The sequence below is a fragment of the Sus scrofa genome, chromosome X, assembly GCF_000003025.6.
Source record: "Sus scrofa isolate TJ Tabasco breed Duroc chromosome X, Sscrofa11.1, whole genome shotgun sequence".
Classification (NCBI taxonomy): Eukaryota; Metazoa; Chordata; class Mammalia; order Artiodactyla; family Suidae; genus Sus; species Sus scrofa.
The window spans coordinates 43,177,112-43,195,407 of NC_010461.5; the positions used below are offsets into that span (position 1 = coordinate 43,177,112).

At 52.7% G+C, this 18,296-nt stretch overlaps 1 protein-coding gene across 9 annotated transcripts; it reads right to left on the reverse strand.

Moving 5' to 3' along the window:
* On the reverse strand, nucleotides 153–14,910 carry GPKOW (G-patch domain and KOW motifs). 9 transcript variants are annotated; one of them, XM_021080009.1, is made up of 13 exons: nucleotides 14,620–14,729; nucleotides 13,712–13,815; nucleotides 9,081–9,271; nucleotides 8,153–8,307; nucleotides 7,923–8,053; nucleotides 5,933–6,042; nucleotides 4,190–4,403; nucleotides 3,162–3,294; nucleotides 2,298–2,424; nucleotides 1,960–2,083; nucleotides 1,797–1,866; nucleotides 612–697; nucleotides 153–518 (listed from the first exon to the last, which is right to left on the reverse strand). In XM_021080009.1, the coding sequence occupies exons 1-13, from the start codon at nucleotides 14,666–14,668 to the stop codon at nucleotides 384–386; spliced, it is 1,629 nt and encodes a 542-aa protein (XP_020935668.1). In that variant the 5' UTR covers nucleotides 14,669–14,729; the 3' UTR covers nucleotides 153–383. The 9 variants fall into 9 exon arrangements, with proteins under 9 accessions (XP_020935668.1, XP_020935667.1, XP_020935666.1 ...); XM_021080008.1 differs by having other exon boundaries at nucleotides 9,081–9,274; XM_021080007.1 differs by having other exon boundaries at nucleotides 13,669–13,815; nucleotides 14,537–14,727.

Consider the following 18,296-nt stretch of genomic DNA (forward strand, 5'->3'; position numbering starts at 1 on the left):
GAGAAATTCCACCCGAGACAAGACAAAACATTTTTACCTTCAAACCAAAGTTTTGGGACTTTTGGGACAAACGGGGACCCTGGGATTCCTGGCTGCTCTGCAAAGTGGTGCTAACATCTCCATTCATAGCTCAGTATACCACTTTCGATCTGTTCATTTTACCAAGTCTTTGAGTTGTTTTTTTATTATATACATACTAACTTATGGTAAACACTGGGTTTGTTTCTAGTCTCCCTTCTGGTCCATCCAGCTGTGCCCTGTCCCTGCCCCAGGGCTGCACTGAAAGTGGAGGGCTGAATCATGACCTCCCCACCTTCGCGAAAGCTGGCTTTTCACACTGTACGGGGTTGGTAAGAGCCAGCAGATGGGAGTGTGTCCACAGGTCAGTCTTCATCCGAGTCGCTGGGGCCCACATACTGGCAGATGGCATCATAGTGAAGCTCCACCACCTGATTTTCTCTCCGCAGCTGCACCAGCGCCCGGCTCCGCTCTCTGTCCCGTTCCAGCAGACGGCCCACCTAGGGTCGGGGCAGGTGGGGTCAGCAAGGCCAACCCAGACTCTGGGACATTGCGTGCACACCCCCACCCCCATTCCCCGGTCTGGGACTCACCCTTCCAGCCCGTGGCCCCAGCACCACCATCACCCGGTGGCCCTCGACCTTGGGGACCAGGGTCTCCAGCATGTCTTCCCTCAGGCCTGCAGACAAGGAGAGGGGAGTGAAGCCCACAGCAAGGGCCAGCCCAGCCAAGGTCCTGTCAGAAGGGCCTTTCTTGGAGTTCCCGTTGTGGCACAGTGGTTAACGAATCCAACTAGGAACCGTGAGGTTGCGGGTTCGATCCCTGGCCCTGCTCAGTGGGTGAAGGATCCGGTGTTGCCGTGAGCTGTTGTGTGGGTTGCAGACGAAGCTCGGATCCCGCGTTGCTGTGGCGTTGGCCAGCAGCAACTGCTCCGATTGGACCCCTAGCCTTGGAACCTCCATATGGTGTGAGAGTGGCCCTAGAAAAAGCCAAAAAAAAAAAAAAAAAAAAAACCAAAAAAAGAAGGGCCTTTCCTGTATTCCCTGGAGCCGCTCTGTACCTGTCGACAGATAGGAGTCTCCCACATTCATTTCACAGGTGACAAAACCTAAGGAGCAGATTCTGGCAATAGTTCTAATAAAGGGAGAATTTATCTCTGATGATGATGGTTGGGGGTGATCACAGACACCATTTATTGAGGGCACATTGTATGACCTGCCCTGCACGGGGAGCCCAAGACATTTCCCGACAAGGCACCGGCACAAGAGGGAGAAACAGGTTATCTCCATGTTAATATTACCGACGGGGAAAGTGGGGCTCAGATAGTCACCATCACAGAAGCATCTAGGGTTGTGTTAGAGGATGCTGAGGCTTGCAAAAAAAAAAAAAAAAAAAAAAAACAAAAACGAACTGTGGCAGTTCCCGTTGTGGCTCAGTGGTTAACAAACCCGACTAGTATCCATGAGGACTCGGGTTCAATCCCTGGCCTCGCTCAGTGAGTTGGGGATGCAGCATTGCCACGAGCTGTGGCGTAGGGCACAGACGCAGCTCGGTTCCCGTGTTGCTGTGGCTGTGATGTAGGCTGGCAGCTATAGGTCCAATTTGACCCCTAGCCTGGAAGCTCCATATACCACAGGTGCGGCCCTAAAAAGACCAAAACAAAACAAAACAAACTCTGCCCAACCTCCCAGCCTTTGCCAGGGCCACGCTTGCCTAAGATGGCCCTCTGAATCAGCCTCCAGGATGATAATGACCCAATGGCCATCCCTAAAACTCACCTTCTAGGACCTGGCCCTCATCTGTCCGACACACACAGGTATCTGGGCTCAGGACATCTTCAATTGTCATCTGGGGAGAGGGTCGGGGATACATGAGGAAGTCAGACAGCTAAGGGGGCCGAGTCCCTGGAGGAGGAAGCAGACGCAGGTGCGGGGCTCCCACCTTGGTATTGTAATACTGGCCACCCTTGTGCTGCTTGTCCACAAACCGCACGCGCAGGTCCCTGTGCAGCCAGTGCTGGCTCCTGGGGGCTGCTTTCTCACTCTTGGCTGCAGGCCCATCTGGTCTGTGGGGAGGGGCCAACACCAGACTTAGCTCTCCACCAGAGGCACGGATGTTCCAGTTGCCCCACCTTTGCCGATGCTATGAAACCCACCCATGATGCCGTTGCTAGTTCCTTCCAGACATCTGCCTTGCCTTGCCCTGGAAGCCTTCTCTGACTGCTGGAGCCTCCCCATAGCCCTGCCCCCGGCTCCCACCCGAGATACGCAGGGTCCCACCGGTCTGGAAGGTGTTTCCGCTTCCTCTCTGAGTCCTCCCGCCGGACGTGGAGGTCCTGATCCCGCAGGGCCTTCCAGGAGGAAGCTGTTCCGTTCTGCCGCTCCGGGGAAGTTTGGCTCACCTGGCCTGTTCAAAGGGGTGTGGGAGGAGAACCAGGAAAGAGCCTCGTGTGTCTCCCTCGCTGTCCTTCTAGGCCACGCCTCAGCTTCCAGCCAAAGTGCCCTCTCTCACCCCAAAGCCTTCGCCTGGGTTATCACAATGCTCTCCCCTTCCTCTGAACAGTCCCCGCGTCTTTCGGGAAGCTTTCCTCAACCACCCCAGCTAAGCCTGAAAGCGCGTCTCTGAGCCACCTGCTGGGAGTGGAAGAGGGAGTCCTGGAGAGCTGTTCGGCACCCCTCTCCCAATGTGCCCAGCTGACCCACCCTGCCGCCAGGCCTGGAATGCCTTCCTGCCCGCTGGGCCCTAGTCCTAGATGCTCTCAATCTCCAGCAAAAGAGAGGTTCACCACCCCAAAGAGACAAAGACCTCCCAAGGGTAGGAATTGGTTTCCACACCTGTTCCTTCCTCCTCAGAAAGAAGCTAAGGGGAAAAAAAAAAAAGAAAGAAAGAAAGAGGCTAAAGACCCAGGGTTACTAGATCAACCTCTCTCTTCAATCACATTGAATAAGCCACTGTGTTCAGTCTCACCTCGGATCTCTGGGCTGATGATCTCTGACCTCGGATCTCTCACCCTTGCTCAGGAGACCACTGTCCCTGGGCCCTCTGCAGATATCATCTCCACCCCCAAGACAGGCCTTACCACTCCCCCACTGCCGGAAGGCTTCTCCAGCTCCCCCGCCCCACTGAGTAAGAGGCTCACTCACCAAGATCCAAGGAGTTCTTGTCAAACTCCTGCTGGGAGACAGGCCGCAGGCAGTACTCACTAACAGTCACCATGCGGCTCCCCACAGCCAGGCGGACCATGGCCCGAACATTGTCAGGATCAAGGCCTTCTATCTAAAGTGTTGCGGGAGAGAAGCGAGGCAGGGGTTGAGTGGTCTTGGCCCACGTTCCTAGGACCAAGCTGTCTACCCTTAACCTCCAAGAGGCCTGACCCCTGTGTCTCCCCCAGCAGACCGTGAAGCGTGGATATATTTTAAGTAGCTAATCCTCAGGGACTTGTGATGGATGGCATTCTCTCCGTTTTAGTTAGCAATTGACTGTTTTTCTTTGTTTGTTTGTTTTGTCTTTTTTGTCTTTTTAGGGCCACACCCGTGGCATATGGAGGTTCCTAGCCTAGGGGTCTAACGGGAGCTGTAGCTGCCGGCCTACACCACAGCCACAGCAATGCCGGATCCTGACCCCACTGAGCAAGGCCAGGGATTGAACCCGCAACCTCATGGTTCCTCATGGTTCCCAGTTGGATTCGTTTCCACTGCGCCACGATGGAAACTCCCTCTCCGTTTTAGCTAGAAACTGAGGCTCAGAATGGCCCAGCGAGCAGTCCTGAGTAACTGAGTGAGGAGGAGGATCAGGCAGGCCTGAAAGACAAGGACTTCCGGCCTTTCTACCCTAAACCCAATTCTTCCTCCCGCTGATGGTCACAAAAGTCTTTCCTCTGCCTGTCTTGGGCTCCACGCACATCTTGGTTCCTTACCTTTTTTCTTTTTAATGCCCCACCCGCGGCATATGGAAGTTCCCAGGCTAGGGGTCCAATTGGAGCTGTAGCTGCCGGCCTTTGCCACAGCCACAGCCACGCCAGATCCGAGCCACGTCTGTGACCTACACTGCAGCGTGGGGCAATGCTGGATCTTTGACCCACTGAGTGAGGCTGCGATTGCACCCCCATCGTCACGGACACTATGTCCGGTTCTTAACCTGCTGAGCCACAGTGGGAACGCAGGTTCTTTACCTTTCCATAAAGGCCTCGATGAGGGCCAGAAAGAACCACCACAGCTCCTCCAGGCACCAGTCCTCGAGGCTGGTCTTCCTTATCTTTCTCTCGTTCCTCATCTGGCCTTGGCAGGCGGTGGGGGCTGGAGGGGGCCAGGGCCTGGACCTCAGTCAGGTTGGCACCCAGCCCTAACCCCTTGGGCCTCAGTGAGTTGACACGGGGCTTCACCACTCTGCAGGGAGCACAGAATATGGGCTTGTTGGAGGGGGAGATGCATCAGTCTTCAATGCCCTGTTTCCCACCCCTACCCTCGACCACTGCCCAAGTCCCACCCTATCAGCATGTTCAAGAACATCCTTCCTGGAGTTCCTGTCTTGGCTCAGCAGAAACGAAATCCGACGAGCATCCATGAGGACACAGGTTCGATCCCTGGCCTCGCTCAGTTGGGTTAAGGATCCCGCATTTCTGTGAGCTGTGGTGTAGGTCGCAGATGTGGTTCGGATCCTAGCTGGCCAGCAGCTATAACTCCGATTCGACCCCAAGACTGGGAACCTCCATATGCCACAGGCGCAGCCCTAGAAAGATTTAAAAAGAAAAGAACATCCTTCCTAATCTCACATTAGGACTATTCCTGACCTACAGAAATGGCAATTTCATTTGGTTCAACCTAAAAACATGCTATTACAAAGTAGCTACAGAGGAATCTGTGGCAGATCCCAATAACCAAATACAGTAATGTTTCTACAGGGAAAATCACATGGTTATTCACACCAAGCAGGAGTAGAGCATAAAATGCTCAACTGTCAATCCAGGTCACCTTTGGCTGCCAAATGTTCTATGAAAAAAAAAAAGTTTGTTTTTCAGAACTCTTTGGGGTTTACAACTGCTGAGAAGGGGTCCTAAGTCCATGTGATAATGATAATAGCAAATGTTTAGTCGATGCTTATCTGGGCCCAGGGCCTACCCTAACTGCTTTACATATATAATTTCACTTAACTCTAACAACAGACCCAGGCACTCCAGTCCTGTTATTATCCCCATTTTTCAGATGAGAAAGCTGATGCCCAGAGAGGCAATCTTTCTTTCTTTATTAATTTTAATTTTTTTTTTAAAGGACACACCTGCGGCATATGGAAGTTCCCAGGCTAGGGGTCAAATCAGAGCTACAGCTGCCGGCCTACACCACAGCCACAGCAACACAGGATCCGAGCTGCGTCTGTGACCTACACCACAGCTCACGGCAATGCTGAAGCCTTAACCCACTGAGCAAGGCCAGGGATCAAATCTGCATCCTCACGGCTACTAGTCAGGTTCATTACTGCTGAGCTACAGCAGGAACTCCCCAGAGAGGCAATCTTTAGATAATGGCATCTTATTATGGGGGGGGGGGTTCCTTTTCTTTCCCTTTTTGGCCAGCCCATGGCATATAGGGCACCTGGGCCAGGGATCAGATCCCAGCTGCAGTCTCGACCCACACCACAGCTGCAGCAATAGTGGGTCTCCCACCCACTGTGCCTGGCTGGAGATTGAATCCATGTCCCAGCGCTCCCAAGAAGCCACTGATCCCATTGCACCATAGTGGGAATTCCTCATTGAGGAGTTCTGAAGGGCAAATAGGAGGTTGAAACAGTAGTGGAAGGGGGCTGCTGAAATACTTAGGTTGGTCATGTACCCTCTCCCTGCCTGGATGGTTCTGGGTGGGCGGTAACCATGGGGGTCTGTTCCTGTCTGTTGTCCCCCTGCCCCTACCCTAGAACTCACTGATTGAAGGTGCGGCCAATGCCCTCGCCGGGTTTCCAGCCCATGCCCCGCAGCATGGCCAGCCCATAGGCCTCCACAGGGACTGCCTCGTAATCAGCCTCCTCCGGCACCTATGGGTTTAGGCAGAGGAAGGACAGTCAGGATTGGCTTACAGTGGGCCCTCTGAAGTGTACTTGCTATCACTCACTGGGTGACCCTCGAGGCATCTTTTCCAGTTAGCTCAAAGGTTGACTTCTGATTTCTTCTTGCCATCCCTCATTTTACTTCTCCCTGTTCAGTCCCTGGGAAAATAGTTATAAAGCCCCTATTCTGCGCCAGCTACTGTTCTAGGTGCCAAGGATAACACGGTGAAAAAAAAGATGAAACGCCTTCCCTTGTATGGCTTATGTTCTAGTGGAGACACAATAAATGAAATATATAAAACATGCTAAGTCACATGAAAAAAATTTAGCACATTAAGGGGATGCAGAGGGATAGAGATGGGAGTGTCACTGAGTTGATATTTGAGCTGAAACCAGAAGGAGATGACAGAGGGAGCCCGGAGCATACGATGTGATCACTCCAGAAAGAGCAGTAAGAGCAAAGGCCCTGAGGCAGGTCAAGATCTGCTATGTGTGAAGAGGATCAGGAAAAGTCAATCTGACTGAAACAGATGTGGAGGCAGAGAGGGGTAGTAAGAGATTCATCAGGAGAGCTGGGTGGGAGCCCCAGTAGGGTGGCAGCCACAAGGGGACCAGTGAGGAAGCGACTGCAACAGTCTGGATGAGCAGGTGGCTCAGACCAAAGTGGTGGTAGGGGTGATGGTGAGAAGGGGTCAGGTTCTTGATGTATTTTGAAAAGGGAGATGGCAGGGTTTTGCCAATAAGATTGTATATGAGGTACGGAAATAATGCAGGAAGTCAAGGGTGACTCTAACGGTTTTGGACGAAGTGAGAGGAGGGACGGACGAAACTGTGATCAGTTGAGATGTGGAAGGCTCTAAGAAGGGAAAATTAGAGAAAGGAGGCCAAAGCTGGAACAGCTTTGAGAATGAAGGTCTTCTTTTTTTTTTTTTTTTAATGAAAGGAACCAGAGGATGTCTGAGGCTGATGAGCACAGTTCAATCGAAAGAGAAGGTGCTCTGGGGCTGTAGGAGAGCTAGGACCCAAAGAAGCATGGCAGAAAAATGATGAATGAAGAGGTGACGAGTAGGGTCCATGGGAAGAAAGACAGACTTGGCAACTTCTGTGGACATACTGCTCACCTCTCCTGCTGTTACCTGCCATCACCATTCCCTTGAGTCTTGATATGCCCTCCAGACACATCACACGTTGTCCCTGATGGACACGCATGGTGGATTGCCTGCCACCAGGCTACTGTCCGGGTCATTGCTGCCATTAAGAGCACTCACCGTGCTCTTCCCTCTCTCTCTAAACCCTACCTTGTCCTTCCTGGCCTCACTCCTACCACTCTGGCCTGAGTCTCCGTCACCTCTAGCCTGGACTGCTGGTCTCCTTGCCCCCACCTCCGCTAACTAGGCTGCTCTATTCACAGCAGCGAGAGAGACGGTCAAACCGCAAGCCTTGTCCCTTCTCTGCTCCAGAGCCCTCCCATGGCTTGCATCCCACTCAAGAGTTAAAGCGGAAGTCCTCCCCATGGCCCACTTCTGACCTCCTCTGCTACCCTACCCCCCTCACTCATTCCACTCCAGCTCCTTTGGTCTCCTTGGCGTCCCTCAAACACTTCAGGCGGAGTCCACCCTCAGCATCTTTACATTTCCTGTTCCCTCTGCTCCTCATCTCCTTTAGATATAATCCCAGGATCCAAGTCCTTTTTCAAACCTGAGTATCTGGATTCATCTGTTAATGCTTCCAAAAAGGATGGAAGGAGGAAGGGAGAGGCAGGCCTCTTGTACACACACACAGACTTTTCCTGCTGGGGGCAGGGAGGCGAGCCTGGCAGACAGGGCAATGAGAGACTGGGGAAGGAGGGAGTCGAGGGGCCAGCTCACTGTCTCAGCCCGGGGTTCGCTGTCTGCCCCTTGCCCAGGATGCGCTGGGGTGCATCCTTTCTGGATCATGGGGATAGCGAGCGTGGGGTCGACACCCGCATTCTCTCTCTCCTCCAGGGACTTCTTGGATTCTGAGGAAGAATGGGAGGGAGCAATGAGGTCCCACCCTATCCTTCCATTTCCCTCCCCTTCTTCCTTCAGGAGGAGAAGGCAAAGGCGGAATCGCTCACCCTCGATGATCTCCTTCACAGCCTGGGACAGCATCCCATCCGCCAAGACCTCAGGAAGTGTGGATGGCCCAGGGGCCTGGGTGGTTGGCTGCCTGCGGTGGCCATTCTTGATCAAAGGGATGACAAGCTCCGTGGGGGCTTCTGAAGGCTTCACACTGATGTGGACACAGAGGAGTAGAGTTGGGAGAGGAGCATGATCAGTGGGTTCTGAGCCACACCCCTTCATTCAGAGGAAACAGAAGAGCCGAACTCACCCCCTAGCCCCATAGACCTTCTCCCTTCTGGCTCTCCTGTTAAAACCTTTGGTGGTGCCTTCTTTGGATTCTTTCCCCCACTCCCAACTCTTAAATATCAGTGCCTTCCAGGGACCAGCACTCAGTTCTGGACATTCTGTTCATCCTAAGGCCCATTTCCATGGCTTCCACAATGACCTGCAAATCATCATCTTCAGCCCAGACCCTCTCCCCAGCTCCACACTCCACACTAGCCTCGTGGAGGGTTGATTCCACCTCCCTCACAATTCTCTTTTCTGAATTAAGCTGATGATGGTCTCCCTCAATCTGAATCTGCCCCACCATCCTGTTCCGCATATCGGAGAAGCCCCGCCGCCTCAACTGGGACATTAGGGGTCCTGTCGTTCTCCCCTCCTTTCCTTCTTTTAGAACGTAAGTTGCTCAGGGCCCCCAAGTCCTAAAGACACTCGCTCTCAGGAATACATCCTCTCCTCTCGAACCCCACGGCCAACAGATCCTACTTCCCCACATCTGCTACTAACTCCCGCCTTCACGCCTCCACGCCTCCACGAATTCCCTCAGGCTCTGCCTCAGGCTTTCCATGCCGCTGTCACCAACACAATCAACTCAGATTCCAACCTCCCGCAGGCACCCACTGCACCGGTTTCCAAGGAATGAAAGACCCAGCGCTTCACCTCTGCAGCTCCCTCCCTTCAACGGTCTTCAAGAAATCCTTCTCCTCCGGAGCCGCGTCTCCTGCCAAGCGTTTCCGGTTGGACGTCCGACTGAAGCTGAATGAAACTGGGGCGGTGGAGGATCCCGCCGGCCGCAAAACACCATCTTTGGCGTCCGCCATCTTGCTCCGCTTCCCAGGTCGGCGCACTGCCTGCTGGGAAGTTTAGTTTGCTCTCACTTTGCCGCGGACCTGACCACGATTGCTAGAACTACCTTTCCTATGAAACACTGCGGCACAGGAAGGCAAAAGAGGATAGGGGCCATAGGAAGTAATTGCCGCTCTTTTCACCTCACAGGAACGCCCGACGCCAAGCATAGAGGGAAATGTAGTTCTTGAGGTGCAGTAGAAGCTGAGTTTATTCTTGCCAGTTCCTTCGTGTAGGGGTCTCAACGCCTACTGTGCGCACGTTACTGTGTCCCACTGATGTGGGAAGGGTACGTGAAATAAGTTATTAACAAAAGAAAAGAAAAAAAAAAAAAACCAACAACCCTGGGAGTTCCGGTTGTTGCTCAGCAGGTTAAGAATCCCACTAGTATACATGAGGATGAGGGTTTGATCCCTGGACCTGCTCAGTGGATTAAGGATCCGGCAGTGGCCGTGAGCTGTGGTGTAGGTCGCAGATGCAGCTCGGACCTGGCGTTGCTGTGGCTGTGGCCTAAGCCGGCAGCTGCAGCTCTGATTAGACCCCTACCCTGGGAACTTGCATATGCTCCAAGTGCGGCTGTAAAGCAAAAAGAGGTATAGAAAGAAAGAAAGAAAAAGGAAGAGAGGAAGGAAGAAAAAAGAGGAGTTCCCGTGGTGGCAGCGTTAAGGAAACCGATTAGTATCCATGCGAAGAGGCAGGCTTGAATCCCGCATTGCTGTAGCTGTGGCTTACAGCTGGACCCCTAGCCTGGGAACCTCCATATGCCGCAGGTGCGGCCCTAAAAGGACAAAAGACAAAAAAAAAAAAGTTTTGTTTTTTTGTCTTTTCTAGGAGCTGTAAGCGCCAGCCTATGCCACAGCCACAGCAACGCCAGATCAGAGCCACGTCTGCAACCTACACCACAGCTCACGGCAATGCTGGATCCTTAACCCACTGAGCAAGGCCAGTGATGGAACCCGAAACCTCATGGTTCACTAGTCAGATTCGTTAACCACTTCACCACGACAGGAACTCCAAAAAAAATGTTTTTTAAAACAGTACAGAGAGTCCCTAAACACATATTTCTTCTTTGCCGCACCGGTGGCATATGGAAGTTCCTGGAGCTGCAGCAGCGAACTGAGCCTGAGATTGAACCCACACCTCTGAAGCAACTTGAACTGCTACATTCAGATTCTTAACCCACCGTGCCAGGGCGGGAACTCCCTTCTTTGTCTTTCATGACCTTCATTTTTTTTTTTTTTGACTGGTGTGGCGCCCCTGGCAAATAGAAGTTCCCAGGCCAGGGACTGAACCCTCACCACTACAGTGACCGAGCAACAGCAGTGGCAACGTGGGATCCTTAAACCATTGAGCCTCTAGGGAACTCTGACCTTACATTTTTGAAAACTACGGTTCAGTTATTTTGTAGAATATCCTTCAGTTTGGGCTTGTCTGATGATTTCTCACGATTAGGCTGAGGTTATGGGTTATGGGCAAGAAAGCCACAAATGTGGCAGTTCCCGTTGTGGCTCAGTGGAAATGAATCTGATTAGTGTCCACGAGGACTCAAGTTCGATCCCTGGCCTTGCTTAGTGGGTTAGGGATCCAGTGTTGCCATGAGCTGTGGTATAGGTTGCAGACTCGGCTTGGATCCAATGTTGCTGTGGCTGTGACCTAGGCCAGCGGCTACAGCTCTGATTTGACCCCTAGCCTGGGAATCTCCATATGCCATGGGTGTGGCCCTAAGAAGATAAAAAAAAATGCCAGAAATGTAATGTGCCCTTCTTATCGTAACAGGATTCATGACATTGTCCTATTACTAATGATGTAAGTATTGCCTGGAAGGCAAACCGCCATGGCTGAAATGATACCCATTTCCTGAAGCAGCGACCCGAGGGTCCCAGGCTAGGAGTCAAACTAGAGCTGCAGCTGCTGGCCTATGCCACAGCCACAGCAACATGGTATCCGGGCCACATCTGTGACCTATGCTGCACCTTGTAGTAATGCCCGATCCTTAACCCACTGAGCAAGGCCAGGGATCAAACACACATACTCATGGACACTATGTCAGGTCCTTAACCCATTGAGCCACAATAGGAACTCCCCTGCAGTTGTATTCTTAACTCACTGTACCATAGTGGGAACACCCCAAAATCTGGGTTTTAAAAAAGTAATATATATAGTGACTTCCCGTGGCTCAGTGGTAATGAACCCGACTAGTATCCATGAGGTTGCAGGTTTGATCCCTGGCCCCACTCAGTTGCCATGAGCTGTGGTGTGGGTCCCAAATGTGGCTCAGATCCCACATTACTGGGCTGTGGTGAAGGGCGGAAGCTGCAACTCTGATTCGACCCCTAGCCTGGTAACTTCCATATGCTGCAAGTGTGGCCCATCAAAAAGGGGGAAAAAAGTTAATATATATGAAAGCTATAGGGACAATGTGCTCAATATACTATAAAAGGCAAGCATCCCCCCCAACTGAAAAATGGGCAAGAATATAATTAGGTGGTCCACAAAATGGGAAGTACAAATAGACATGAAGCACGTGTGAAAATTCTCAACCTCACTAATAATGAAAGCAATGCAAATAAATAAATAATGAAATGTTCTTCATTTAACTCATGGGTAAAGACCCCAAGCAAAAAAGTGCAAACACTTCTATGGTATGTTCTCTATGCCAGTTGCACATCTAAGCATTCCTTTCGTTCTCCAAAGGATTCTGTAAGGTAGGAACTATTTTTTTTTTTTGTCTTTTGTCCTTTGAGGGCTGCACCCGCCGCACATGGAGGTTCCAAGGCTAGGGGTCCAATCGGAGCTACAGCTGCTGGCCTACACCACAGCCACAGCAACGCCAGATCAGAGCCATGTCTGCGACCTACACCATAGCTCACAGCAACGCTGGAACCTTAACCCACTGAGGGAGGCCAGGGATTGAACCCGCAACCTCATCGTTCCTAGTCGGATTCATTACCGCTGCACCAGGATGGGAACTGCAGGTAGGGGCTATTTTAAAATCCATTTTACAGATAAGAGAACTTTGGTCCAGAGAGCCTAACTGGGCCGAGATCTAAAATAGTAAGTACTATGGATGATGCCCAAAGTTATTAAAGATGGAAGAAAATGGGGGAATTGTCCTGCTGCCGAGCAGGTTAAAGATCTGGTGTTGTCACTGCACCAGCTTGGGTCGCTGCTATACTTTGGGTTCAGTCCCTGTCCTGGGAATTTCCTCATGCTGCCAGTGCAGCCCCAAAAGAAAAAGAATAAGAAAAAAATGGGCACACTCATACACTGCTGATAAGGGCATAAATTGACTGAAAGTTTATCGGGGGCAGTATAATAATATATATCTCTTCCCTGATGCGATAACTCCATTTCAAAGAATGGATCTGAAGGAAAGAATGGAAAATTGGGGCAGGATGTTCTGTATGATAATGAGTGAATGTTAGTTATACTTTGGGTGTTTTTGGTTTTTTTTTTAGGGCTGCACTCACGGCATATGGAAGTTCCTAGGCTAGGGGTCGAACTGGACCTGAAGCTGCCGGCCTATGCCACAGCCACAGCAACCCAGGATGCCAGCCACGGCTGTGACCTGCACCAGAGCTCACAACAACTCCGGATCCTTAACCCAGTGAGCGAGGCCAGGGATCGAACCCACATCCTCATGGATACCAGTCAGGTACCTTGAGCCACGAGGGAACTGTTATACTTTGATTACAGATGTTTTAAAATTCTTCATGGCTCAACAGGGAACAATAGTTACAATATTTCATTAAATAGAAAAATCAGGAGTTCCCATCCTGGCTTGGTGGAAATGAATCTGACTAACATCCATGAGGACACAGGTTCCATCCCTAGCCTTGCTCAGTGGGTTAAGGATCCAGCGTTGCCATGAGCTGTGGTGTAGGTCGCAGATGCGGCTCCTATCTGGCGTTGCTGTGGCTGTGGCATAGGCCAGCAGCTACAGCTCTGATTCTACCCCTAGCCTGGAAACCTCCATACCATATGCCCTGGGTGTGGCCGTAAAAGAAAAAAAAAAAAAAGGTGGAAAAGAAAAATCAGTTTGAAGTGTAGGTAGGGGATATCTGGGAAATTAATAATATTCTCTATTTATTTATTTAGCTTTTTAAGGCCGCACCGGAGGCATATGGAAGTTCCCAGATTAGGGGTCAAATCGGAGCTACAACTGCGGGTCTACCCTACAGCCACAGCAACGCCAGATCCAATAGCCGTCCTCTGTGTCACCTCCCAGAGGAATATTATAGGCTAAATCCCAGACCCCTCAACACCGCCGAGCCTCGTCCTCCCAACTCACACTCACTCGCTGGCCCCACCCAGGGCAGTAACTAACAATCCCAGGCCCGCCCCCCCAGAACCCGGCTCCGCTCCGACCACGCCCTCTGGACGCCCCGCCCCTGTCACGCACCCTCCTTGGGGCGCAGGCGCAAAGTGGCGCCCGCCCTGCGTACCAGCGCCGCCACGTCCGCCGCAGCTCGGGCCGCCAGGGGGCGCGCGTCCAGCCGCGCCAGCCGCTCCCGGGCGCTGGGGCCCGCGCGCGGAGGAAGGCCACCGCCTGGCGAACGGAAAGGGCAGATCAACGCCCACCTTCAGTCTCAGCGAGCCCCCACGCCCCCCGATGACCGAAGACCTAGAGTGGCCATCAAGATCCCGGAGACCCGGGACCACTCTTCCACAGTTGCGAAGGTCACCGACTGTCCCTCGCTTGCCCGTGGACCCCGCCTGCCCCCAAGATATCTCTGGACTTAGCTGTTTAACCCCAGTATTCCCGGACCCCTCCGAACACCCTGTGGGCATCTCTGGAGGTGTCCTACTGCCCCCTCCCCCAACTGCCGCCAGAATCCCAGATCCCAAACTCTTCCCCGCCAGCATCGAGAAGGATCCCGACTCTCCCAGAGGTCCCGACAGAACACGGTCCGGCCCCTGTGGCCCCGGCACCCCCGGTTCCCCTCTAGATAGCCTAGGTACCCCTGCCGGCCCACGTAGCCCCGGATTGCCCCTTCCCATATCCTCGCAGGGCCCTGCCTAACCCCCGGAGGCCACCACAGACCCTGCCCGAGTGCCCAGGTGTGTCCAGTGACCCCGGGCAGACCCCCTCCTGCACCTCTCCCCGGACCCTCCTGAGAGCCCCCGGGTCTGGTGCACCGCTTCGCAGCGCGGGTGCGGGTAGGGGGCCCAGAGCCCAGCCCGGGTCGCTGGGGCCCTGCCCTCTATCGCCGCCGCCGCCGCCACGGCCGCCGCCGCCCCTTGGGCGCCAGGGCTGCCTTGTTTACCACCTGCCAGAAGGAAAAGGTGACGAGCAGACAGGCGGGGCGAGGGCTGGCAGGGACGCGTCCACTCGCTCCCGTTCGCCCCGTACCTCCTCCGCTCCCCCTAGGGTCTGTGGCGCCCCCCGCGCGCGGCTCCATGACCTGTGCTCGGCCCGCTGGACGCACGGACGCCAGTGGCGTGTTGGGAGCGCCTGGGCGAGCTCACCTGGCCGCCTGCCCGGGCCTGGACGCGGCTGAGGCCGGCCGGTCCCGTGCTCAGGCGCCCCAAGCAGCGCGGTGACCTACCTGGCGGCCCGCAAGGAGGCCTGGCCCAGGGAGGGAGCCCGCGCGAGCCCTTGGCCTCGCTCTGCCGCAGGCGCTGCCTCTCTTTCCCAGCACCGTGGGAAACCTCTTTTCCACCCCGGGGATGTCGTCATTCCACGTGGGAGAGGGGGACGTCGAGGCCCAGAGACGTTCAGGGCCCCTCCTGCGCTCTGACAACTGGAAACTGGATGCGGACCCCGAACCCACGTTACCCAGGGTATTCTGCAGCCTCCAGCAGAGCTTTGCACATCGTAGGCACTCAGTAAATTGGCGGGGAATGTGGGGCTGGGGGGGAGGGTGACCTCGGAGGCTTGGGGGGCCACGGGAGGGAGGCGTCAGGGCCCTGAGCATGATAGGGTTGGGGGATTCCAAAGGTAGGGAAGGGTGGGTCTCCTGGAGAGTGGAGGGACAGTAGGGGGCTGGACTCGAGGAGGCTTTCAAGGCACGTGGGTGGAGGGGACCCCAGGCAATGAGAGGGGAGAGAGGAGGCCCGTCCTAGGTCTGAAAGGGGGTGGGGGTGAGGGGCTCTGGAGACAAAGGCCCCGAGGGGGGAATGCTTGGGCACAGTGGTCCTGTAGTGGAAGCAGGAAGGAGGAATGGGGAGCAGGGAGAGAAGGCCTGTGGCCACCACTTTGTGGAGGAAGAAGCTGAGGGCGGGAGGGACCCAGGGCCCCTCCTCAGCCAAGGGCAGTGTGGGTCTCAGGCCCTTCACCCCCGACAGTCCCTTGGCCCAGTTACTATGTCACCATGGGCTGTGGACGGGCACACTGTGTCCTGGTGTCCATCCTGGCTGGCTGGGCCACCTCTCGCTCCCTCCTTTCAGGGTCCTGGCGGTCCTTGTCGGTGACATGGCTGAATGGTCCCTGCTTTCATTCTTCCTTCGACCCCATGCGCCTCCCATCTCGGACCTGCCCTTGTCTGAGGGGGACACACTGGACCCCCTTCACTGCTCTGCCCTGTTCTTGTGACCCCATGGGGCTTTCGAAGTTCCCCAGCTATGCCCACTGTCATTCCACCTCCCTGCCTTTGCCCATGCTCTTCCCTCTTCCTAGCAGACCCTTCACAGCCTCTATGATTATTACACTGTCATGATTACTGTGGCTCTATAGTATATATTGAAGTCAGGTATTTTAATTACTCTTCACTGTCTTCTTTTACAACATAGTTTTCTTCTTTGCATTTCCATATGAAATTTATTTTACTTATTTTATTTTTTAAGGGCCCCACCCCTGAATGTTCCCAAGATGGAGTCAAATTAGAGCTGCAGCTGCAGGCCTACACCACAGCCACAGCAATGCCAGATATGAGCCACATCTGCAAACTACACCACAGCTCATGGCAGGAGACATTGGATCCTCAACCCACTGAGCGGGACCAGGGATCAAACCTTCGTCCTCATGGATGCTAGGTGGGTTCGTTACTGCTGAACCACAAAGAGAACTACTCCATGTGAATTTTAGAATCTGTTTGTCAAAAAAAAAAAAAAAGTGCAGGAAGTTCCTGTTATGGCATAGCAGAAATGAAACTGACTAGGAACTATGAGATTGCAGGTTTGATCCCTGGCCTGGCTCCGTGAGTTAAGGATTTGGAGTTGCCGTGAGCTGTGGTGTAGGTCACAAGCGCGACTCGGATCCTGCATTGCTGTGGCTGTGGTGTAGCCCAGCAGCTTTAACTCTGATTAGACTCCTAGCCGGGGAACTTACATATGCCATGGGTGAAGCCCTAAAAAAAAAAGTGCAAAAAGACCAAGAAAAAAAAAAAGTGCAGTGATTTCTCTTGGATCCAGTATTAATCTATAGATTAATTTGGGAATAATTGGCATCTTAATAGTATTGAGTCTTAAGACCCTTGAATATGATATATTTCTCATTTATTGAGGCCTTCTTTTTTTTTTTTTTTTTTGGTCTTTTTGCCTTTTCTAGGGTCGCACCAGCGGCATATGGAGATTCCCAGGCTAGGGGTTGAATTGGAGCTGTACCCCCCAGCCTACACCAGAGCAACAGTATGCGGGATTCAAGCCACATTTGCAGCCTACACCACAGCTCACAGCAATGCTGGATCCTTAACCCACTGAGTGAGGCCAGGGATGGACCCTGTGTCCTCATGGATGCTAGTCAGGTTCGTTTCCGCTGAGCCGAGACGGGAACTCCAATTTATTACTTTTAAACATTTAGCCTTCTGTGGGTCCTCCATTTGTATTTTAACCCTTTGCTTCACAAATGTTATGGGTTGGGTCTGGCCTCAGAAACAGAGAAGACATAGGTTTCAAAATACTATAATATGCTACAACAACATAGTAATAAAAAAGAGTGTGGGCCTGGGCATGGATTAGATAGACAGAATTGTCAAGAAGAAATTAGGTGTTCTTTTTTTTTTTTTTTTTTTTTGTCTTTTTAGCTATTTCTTGGGCCGCTCCCGTGGCATATGGAGGTTCCCAGGCTAGGGGTCCAATCGGAGCTGTAGCCACTGGCCTACGCCAGAGCCACAGCAACACGGGATCCGAGCCGCATCTGCAACCTACACCACAGCTCACGGCAACGCCGGATCGTTTAACCCACTGAGCAAGGGCAGGGACCGAACCCGCAACCTCATGTTTCCTAGTCGGATTCGTTAACCACTGCGCCACGACGGGAACTCCAGGTGTTCTTTTTGAAAGAGAAAAACGGGAGGTCCTGCTGTAGTGCAGGGGGTTAAGAATCTGACTTCAGGAGTTCTCGTCGTGGCTCAGTGGAAATGAACCTGACTTGTATCCATGAGGAGGTAGATTCGATCCCTGGCCTTGCTCAGTGGGTTAAGGATCTGGTGAGCTGTGGTGTAGGTCGAAGATGTGGCTGGGATCTCGTGTTGCTGTGGCTGTGGCGTAGGCCGGTGGCTACAGCTGCAACTCGACCCTTACCCATATGCCACGGGTATGGCCCAAAAAAGACAAACAAACAAAAAAAGAATCTGACTTCAGTGGCTTGGGTCACTGCGTAGGTGCGGGTTTGACCCCTAGCCCAGAGCAGTTGGTTAAAGAATCTGGCATTGCTGTAGCTGTGTTCGCATCTGAGCCTCAGATTCAATGCCTAGCCTGGGAATGTCTATATGCCGTGGATGGGGCCATTACAAAAAAAAAAAAAAGACATACCAGATTTCTCTTGTGGTGAAGCAGGTTAAAGATTTGGCATTGTCACTGCAGTGGCTTAGGTTGCTGCTGTGGTACAGGTTCCATCCCTGGCTGGGAAACTTCCATACGCCCTGTGGGTGCAACAAAAAAAAAAAAAAAAAAAAAAAAAAAAAAAAAAGAAAGAAAGAAAGAAAGAAAGAAAAAAGAAAAACATACAGATAGGAAAGAAAGAATTAAAACTACCTTTATTTCAGACATGATCATTCATGTAGATTAGATAGGATCTCTAGAGATCTAATAGCACCAAAAAGTAGTGTATCAAGGTTGCAGGATACAAGATCAATAAACAACAATTAG